This window comes from Spermophilus citellus (genome assembly GCF_964194105.1).
Source record: "Spermophilus citellus genome assembly, chromosome: 7".
Lineage (NCBI taxonomy): Eukaryota > Metazoa > Chordata > Mammalia > Rodentia > Sciuridae > Spermophilus > Spermophilus citellus.
In genome coordinates this window covers 27919657-27928148 of record NC_138188.1, presented here as the reverse complement: position 1 = coordinate 27928148, position 8492 = coordinate 27919657, and the positions used below count along the sequence as shown (strand labels likewise).

The following is an 8492-nucleotide window of genomic DNA, read 5'->3' as shown; positions in this document are numbered from 1 at the left end:
GAGGTGCCAGGCGTAGGATATCCCTAGGACAGCTTCTCCCGTAGGGTACTAAAAAGTTGGGAGCGCAGCCAGAGGAAACCAAAGGGGGCGTATTGGCTGGCCCCCCTAGGCGTGCCGTAGCCGGTTTCGGGCTAAGCGAGACAGCGGAGGCGGAGATAGGACCCGGCTACGGGTCTCTGGACACACCAGCGGCTAGTGAGCTCGAGTACTGTGGGGAGGGGCAGCAGAGGCGCGGCGCCTTTAAGCCCCGGCACCGGCCTCGCGGCCCCGCCTTCCGGAGGACGCCAGGGCGCGCGGCCGCCGGAGTCGCTGTTTAATTGGGGCTGTCAGGCCGCGGCGCGCGCGGAGGGCCGGGCGGGCGGGCGGGCGGGACTGAGGCCGGGAGGCCGGGAGGCCGGGGCGGCGGGCACGCAGCTCGGCGGGAGGCGGGCGCCCGGAGACGCGGCTGGGGCCCGCGCGGCCGGGGCGCCGTCCCAAAGTAACGCTGCCCGGCCCCGGCCCCGGGCTGCCCGCGCTCCCCATGAAAAACCAGCTCCGCGGCCCCCCGGCGCGGGTGCACATGTCGACTTCGGGGGCGGCGGCGGCGGCTGGGGGCACCCGGGCGGGGTCGGAGCCGGGTGCGGGGTCTGGGTCCAGCGCAGGCACCGCGACGGGCGCGGCAACGGGAGCGGGGGCCATGCCCTGCAAGAGCGCCGAGTGGCTGCAGGAGGAGCTGGAGGCGCGCGGCGGCGCGTCCCTTCTGTTGCTAGATTGCCGACCCCACGAGCTCTTCGAGTCGTCGCACATTGAGACGGCCATCAACCTGGCCATCCCGGGCCTCATGCTGCGCCGCCTGCGCAAGGGCAACCTGCCCATTCGCTCCATCATCCCCAACCACGCCGACAAGGAGCGCTTTGCCACGCGTTGCAAGGCGGCCACTGTGCTGCTCTACGATGAGGCCACGGCCGAGTGGCAACCTGAGCCCGGTGCTCCTGCCTCGGTGCTCGGACTGCTCCTGCAGAAACTACGCGACGACGGCTGCCAGGCCTACTACCTCCAAGGTGAGGGCAACACCTAAAACCCTATACGGGATTGGGGTTCCTCCGCGGCTCCCTAATGCCCCTGCTGCAGGCTATTTCCTCTCCACGCTCTTGGCCAGGCCGGGCGCCACGTCGCCCCTGGCCCGCATCCGCTCTCCGTCCCCCACGATGTGGGCTTAGGCAGGGGAGGGCGGATCTGTGTCCCCTTTTCTCAGCATGATTTGTGTAGGTAGAGAACAACCCCCCCCCCTTATTTATTTATTTATTTTTTTCTTTTGACGGGGCGACCATAGTGCCCCGGCTCCAGCTGAGCGCCCGAAAGGAGGGAGAGGCCACCTCCTGGAACCCGAAAAGCGTCAGGGCCTAAGTCCAGCGTGGAATTCATGTCCCTGGAAGGCCAGGGTCAGTAAGGGCACCTTTCATAACACCATCCAACTTCTTGTACATAGGGACTGTTTATGTTGGGGTCTCTGGGATCCCGTCATGGCCCCTATCACCCAGGGATTGCTGCCTTTTGGATGCACTTGGACAGAGGTTGGCAATGCCCATTTTCATGGCCCAGGTCTCCTGGGGCCCCCAAGTCCCCAGCCTGCTGCCTTAGAGCTTTTGGAATAGAGGAGGCAGCGGCTGGGGGGCGAGTGGCTGCAGCCGGTGTTTCCAATTAACATTCCAAAATGGCCTCTCGCTGGCAGCGGGGCGGGCGGGAGGGGAGGGGAGGCCTGCGGCACCCTCGGGCGCAGGGCCCATGCCTAGCTGAAAGGCGCTTCCCATCTTTCCCAGCAGTGTGTATCCCCAGTGACCCTCCTGCTCTTCAGGTCCAGGGCTAGACAACCTTGTGTTCTGAGGGAGGGTCCAGAGAAGTGTGTCTCGGTTCCCCTTCACCAATCTACCTCTGGGGGTGTGGGAGTATAAAAACTTGGGGGGGACTCAGGACCAACCTATACCTTCACATTACCATCCCCTAATGTGGTTATGGAGGTGGATAACCAGAGACTGTCAGGAGGCCCAGGTCCTCTCTATCTCTAACTGACCTAAATGTGGCTCTGGACCCTGTGGACTCATCTATAGGAGGGGTTTGCAGACCCCTGGGTGCTGGCCTGAGGGGGGTTTGTGTACTTTCCTTTGCCTCTTACTGAGTACTAATGAGTACTAGGTATGCATGAGAACTGCAGGAGAGGATTGAACTGGTGCCTGTCCTCAAGTGCCCTAAAGCTGGTGGTATGGCTGAAGTGTTATGGGTAAGGGTTCAGAGCCCTGGCCTCAGTTTCCTCATCTGTGAAGTGGTCATAGTTTAAATGGAAAGAGCACATGAGAGGATGCACATTGTATGTTTGACATGACCCATGTTGCCCTTTTGTGGTATAATGCTTAACATGGGGAGTGCTGGCCATCAGTGGTCTTATGTGGCCCTTTTGGACTCTCACCAGCCTCTCACCCAGGCCCTGTCTCACCTCCGTCACAGGTGGTTTCAACAAGTTCCAGACAGAGTACTCGGAGCATTGTGAGACCAATGTGGACAGCTCGTCCTCGCCCAGCGGTTCACCGCCCACCTCGGTGCTGGGCCTGGGGGGCCTGCGCATTAGCTCTGACTGCTCTGATGGCGAGTCAGACCGAGAGCTGCCCAGCAGTGCCACCGAATCGGATGGCAGCCCTGTGCCATCCAGCCAGCCAGCCTTCCCTGTTCAGATCCTGCCCTACCTCTACCTCGGCTGCGCCAAGGACTCCACCAACTTGGATGTGCTCGGCAAATATGGCATCAAATATATCCTCAATGTCACGCCCAACCTACCCAACGCCTTCGAGCATGGTGGCGAGTTTACCTATAAGCAGATCCCCATCTCTGACCACTGGAGCCAGAACCTCTCCCAGTTCTTCCCTGAGGCCATCAGCTTCATTGGTAAGTGTTGCTGTGCTCTGGCCAGAGTGGGTGGGCGCATCAAGGTATGTGTGAGACTCTGGGTGTCGCCCCTGCCCAACTGGGTACCTCTGGGCCTGTCAAGACCTGTGTGTGCCTTGCATGTGCCAACGTGTACCTGTGGGTGTACCCATGCCTGCTGTGACTCACCGAGTCCCTCAGGCCCCTCTACCTGTCAGGGCCTGAGCAGTCCCCTGAGTCCTGAGCTCCCCCCAGCTCTTAACATGTCACAGTCTCTCTGCTGTCAATCTTATATTTTCTGGCTTTGCTGTTGTTTCTTACTTAGCAAGCCAAAACATTACAGCTTGCAGACTCCCACGAGGCCCAGTTGCTCTGCATCACGCCTTGGCACACGTGTCTTTCTAGGATGGGGCTGTCACTGTGCTTCTTTGGGCTTTACTGTGCACCTAAGAGGACTGAAAGCTAACCCTGGGGCCAGAGACTTGTCCCAAACAGGCAGTTAATGAGAATGTGGTGCCCCAGAGTGTCTCTGTGGGACCCCAGCTGCTCTTGGCAGCCTGTGGGGTTTGCTTGGCGTATAGGGAGTGTGCAGAGAAGGTGGAGAAGCCCGAAAGAGGACTACATCCCCAGCCTCAGCTACCTCGGGCTTCCCCCCTGCTTCCTCTTTGGTCAGCTTGAGGTTATTGGACTGCAAGTCATCTCCCCAGGCCTGGGGGCTCACCCAGGTTATGGGGAGGGACTCAGGCTTAGGATAAAAGCAGACCCTGTCCTGTCTGAACCTGGTGACCGAGTGTTTCTGTCCAGCCTCCTGTGGTAGAATGGAGTTGGCCTGGGCAGTCTTTTCCCAATGGCGGCTGTGTCCAGAGGAGGGCGTTTGGTGTCAGCCTGGCTGGGCCAGCTTTAATAACAGGAAGTGGGAGGCTTCCCCGCCTCATCCGCTTACTGGGAACCCAAACTAGGTGCCTGCCTGGGAGGAAGGAAGGAAGCTGAGGCCTGGGGGAGGGGCCCCGACTGGGGCTGCCTGGAGCTTCCAGCCCTGCCCCAGGGGACATGCCAGGAGGACTGTAGGTGCTGTCTCAGCAGTTGACCTCCCCATTCCCCCCAGGAGGAAGAACAGAGAGGGGAACCCCAGATTTCTCAGGGCTGAGCCTACTTTGGGTGCTTTTATCCTTGAAGATTCCCCCATATCTGGTAGGGGTGAGGGGACCCATCAGGATGCAGAGGTAGAAGAGAATCTTTTTCCCTGTTTGACAAAGTGAAGGAATTGAGATCCAAATATCCCATAGGACTCACTGGGGCAGGATTAAGCTAGATACTTGAAAGGACTCAAAGTCAGCAGAAGAACTTTCAGTGTGACCCTGGGAGTGGGTTTGGGGGCTAGGCATTCCCCACACCTCGTGTGTCCTCTCTGCAACCCTTTTTCCACTACCCTTTTCTCTCACTCCAGATCTCAAGGTCAGACCACACTTCTCCATACAGAGCTGCAACATCTGTCTCCTCTCCTGCTAGTCCTGTCCCTAGTGTCGTAGCCAAGGGACCATCCTGTTAGTCCCTGAGTCTGGACTAAGCACCTACATATGCTTAGTCCTGAGTCCCCTTTGTTGAGTAGAAATGGGGGAGGGAGGCCAGAGGCAATAAAGAACTTGGAGCCAGGTGAGGTGGCTGTAATCCCAGTGACTTGGGAGACTGAGGTATGAGGATCCAAGTTCAAAGCCAGCCCCAGCAGTGTAGCAAGGCTCTGTCTCCAAAACTAAAAGGCTGGGGATGTGGCTCAGTGGTAAAGCACCTCTGGGTTTAATTCTTGATACCAAAAAAAAAAAAAAAAAAATGGGAACCTGTGTGTCATTTTATAGGAGAGCATTGTTTGAGTGCTGACTGTGTGCCTGGCTCCCAGTGGGTTTGGAGTTAGAGAACTGGAAACCGCGGGGAGCCTAGGCTGCTGCTTGTTAGTCCACATCCCTGGCACAGCTGTGACACTGAGAGTGGAGAGGAGAGGTCACAGGGCTGAATTGTTCAGGAGCTCAACCATCATTTACTGTGCACCTACTGTGTGTCTGGCAGAGGAGTCTGGGTAGCAGTGGGGGAAACTGGGAGGATGAAGAAAGAAGGGAAGACTGGCCGAATCCAGTTGGCTATGGGGAGAAATCACTGGAAGGGCCCCCACTTAAGCCAGTCCCACCTGAGAAACCCCAGATGTGGCTGTTATCTTAGTCCCTGGCTCTTCAGAAGCTGGAGCTAAGGCCTTCGGGACTAGCTGGGCGGAGCCCAGAGCCCAGGGTAGGGCCAGGCAACCCACTTCCTCCCTCAGGCCCACTTTGCAGGAGGCACTGGGAGTAAGAGAACAAGCACAGCCCCCACCCCCAGGTCATGGTCTGGTAGCCGAAGGTGCTGAGTTAGGAGAAGCCTCTGGTGGCCTTGGACTTGTCACTTTGTCTCATATCTGTTTCCACATTGTTAAAATGGGCTTATTGGCCATGATGCAGATTATTTGAGAGGAAACGGAAGACATCCTCTAGCCAGTTGTGACGTGACAGTTGCTCATGTTTGCTGAACCCTGTTTGGCCTGGGTCCTTATGAGAGTACTGAGAATAAAAGGGCTCAGGTGAGGCTGAGGCTCGGGGATGTGCAGGGGCTTACAGCTAAAACGAGGCAGAACCCTTTGCACACCCCAAGTTGTTAGCCCACCACACTGGGCTTAGCTGGGTCCCTCAAGAGTCAGGTAGTACCAACAAGCCACCTGGCTGCCCTCTGTGCCCAGCCCCAACTGCTGTGGCCCCTCTGCCCACCTGTTTGGGGAGGCTCTTTGAGACACACAGCCTTGACCCATGCCCTTGTGTTTCAGATGAGGCCCGCTCCAAGAAGTGTGGTGTCCTAGTGCACTGCTTAGCAGGCATCAGCCGCTCGGTGACGGTCACCGTAGCCTACCTAATGCAGAAGATGAACCTGTCACTAAACGATGCCTATGATTTCGTCAAGAGGAAAAAGTCCAACATCTCGCCTAACTTCAACTTCATGGGGCAGCTGCTGGACTTTGAGCGGACGCTGGGGCTAAGCAGCCCATGTGACAACCACGCGCCCAGTGAGCAGCTGTACTTCTCCACGCCCACCAACCACAACCTGTTTCCACTCAACACCCTCGAGTCCACGTGAGACCAGGTGCAAGGATGGGCATGGTGCCGGGGCTCCCCCAGCCCTCCACAGGGCCCGATGGGGCCCAAGCTTGTTGTCCCTGGCCCGAGGAACCCACGGATGTCTCCTGTGCCCAGAAGCCGAGGCTGAGTGGTGGCCAGCTCTCTGCCATTTGTGGGGGCAGGGTCTCCCTCTGCAGGACTTGCTAAAGAGGCCTCAGCTGTCAGACACATGGCTTTGGGGGCCCCTGGACCCTCATGTCTATCCCAGGACACTCCTTTCTGCTGGTGGCCTGACCATTCTGGCTGTTTTTAAAGACACATCCATGGACCTGAGTTTACTTTTTCCTTTTAGCAGGTAAATCCAAGCTCCACGGAGCACAGAGTATTCAAGCTCTTTTTGATTTTTTTCTTTTTTTAACGAAAAGTGTTATTTTCAGGCTACATGCAGCAGTGGATTGTATAAACCAGTATTTCATCCCTTTCTTGATCTTGTGAGAGAGAGAGAAGTGTTTTCAGTTTTGTTTTTCTTCCTATTTCAAAAAGCAATTATTGGTGTGTGTTTATGTTTTTAATGGAAAAGACAAACCCCATGTTGATCTTGACCAAATGCATTTTGCACATGTATGGAGCTCGTTTCTCCAGCAGACACTTCTTAAAGGGGTGGCTTGCTGCTTTCCAGGCATCAGGACCCCCAGTTGTGCCATCTCCCACCCATGGCTCAGCCCAGCTTGGTATTGTGTCTGCCTATGCACACTGCCTCAAGTTGTGCTTGGTGGGCTGGACCTGGGTCTTTGCATTGTCTGCCCTCCCATCCACCCCAAGGTGGTCCTGCACACCTCCTTGCGCTATCCTGCTGGAGGTGGGGCTGCAGGGGACTGCCAACTAGTAGCATTAACCCTTTGGTCTCAGCCCCTAGCAGGGCCAGGCCATGGGCCCTTCTATATACTTACCCAAGACTTCTATCTAGTTCTTTCTGTAACTGGGAGTGGAGACCCAGTAGCCGGGGAAAAGAAAGCTTAGGTGGTGGAGCCCAGCCCTGCCTCCCAAGTTCTTTTCTTCATCCTGGCTGTTGCTTTGGTCCAGCTGCAACTCCCAATTCCCTTCTCTCTGGAAGACTGCCTTGCTCACCTCCTGCCCATGCCTTCTACTACCAAGAAACATGTACCCATTTCAACCCTGGGGCAGGGGCAGGTGGGGCAAGGATGGACGAGTAGAAGGGGTGTGAGGCTCCCTCCCCACACCACCCCGGCCCTATAACTACAGGACAAAGCCACGGATTCCGTTACCCTCCTCCAGTTTTGTTCCTCAGTTCTAATCAGGTGTCAGGACTGCATGCAGGCTTGGGAGGGGTGAGCAGTTGGGCCAGGGTCCCTGATGGAGCCAGCACTCAGCATGTGAGCGAGGCCATGGAAACTCTGCCCCCACCACATCTTACCTCACAGGGGTGGTTTTCAGGGATTCTTTAGGGCAGTGGATTCAAATCTTGCCACAGTCGAGAAATTGACAAAAAGCTTCCAAGCTATATATGGTTCTCTTTCTCTCTCTCTCGTTTTTTATTTAAAAAAAAAAAAAAAACCCAGAAAGATGTATCAGATTTGTGTAAATGAGGGTATTCCAGAGGGTGGCCAGTTTTGCTTTATGATCTTATGAAGGAAAATTTGTGACCCTACATATATATATATACACACACACATACATATATATATATATATATCCCGAACCAGCAACGGGACTTTGTTTATATTGCAAATAAATATTATTTTTTCTTTAAAATGAGTTGTGGTGTTTGGTAAGAGCTTGGGGCCCCAGGAAGGTGAAACAGGAGTGTTCTTCACTGCCACCCCAGTGCTTGCTTCTGTGAGGCTAGCCCTGCCCATGGTATGCTGGGCACTTGCTTAGACCAGCCAGAGGTATCCCCCAGATGGCAGGGAGCAGGCAGGGCTTCTGTCTGGATAAAGCCTCAGTCTCCATCTCTAAAATGGGGCAAAGCACAATGAGACCCCAAGTGCTTTTTGTATTTGCCCCGATGCTCGTGATCTTTATCTGGTCAGGGTCTGGGTTTGCAGGGAGGAATGAGCTGAGCTCTAGCTCCCACGGGCATGGGGTGGGTAGAGAGAGTGGCCTGGAGCAGAAAAGGATCCTGGAGAAGGATGGTGGCCATGGCCTTCGGGATGGAGCTCCAGAGCCTTTATGTGTCCACTTCTGGCTAGATGGGATGAGTCCCAGGCCAGAACTTAAGGAGCCTGGGTGCTGATTCTGACCCCACTTCCGCCTCTGTCCGTAAGTGGGCTGTGATAGCATTAGGCGGGACCCAGGTGGAAGGTGGGTAGGGTGTTCCAGAAGCCAGGGCATCTCAGCAGCTCCCCAAGACATTCCCGTCAGGATGCCCAGGCTCTCCCTTCTCTGACCCTGACCCATTGCTTCCTGCAAGTCACGTTGGAGCAGAACACAGTCACCACCTTGGCA

The 8492-nt window shown here is 56.1% G+C and overlaps 1 protein-coding gene across 1 annotated transcript; it reads left to right on the top strand.

Moving 5' to 3' along the window:
• Positions 1-333: 333 nt before the first annotated feature.
• DUSP7 (dual specificity phosphatase 7) lies at positions 334-7799 on the top strand. The gene is made up of 3 exons (XM_081301662.1): positions 334-1040; positions 2482-2916; positions 5738-7799. Exons 1-3 carry the CDS (start codon positions 521-523, stop codon positions 6043-6045), a joined length of 1263 nt encoding a protein of 420 aa, XP_081157788.1. The 5' UTR covers positions 334-520; the 3' UTR covers positions 6046-7799.
• The last annotated feature ends 693 nt before the right edge of the window (positions 7800-8492 follow it).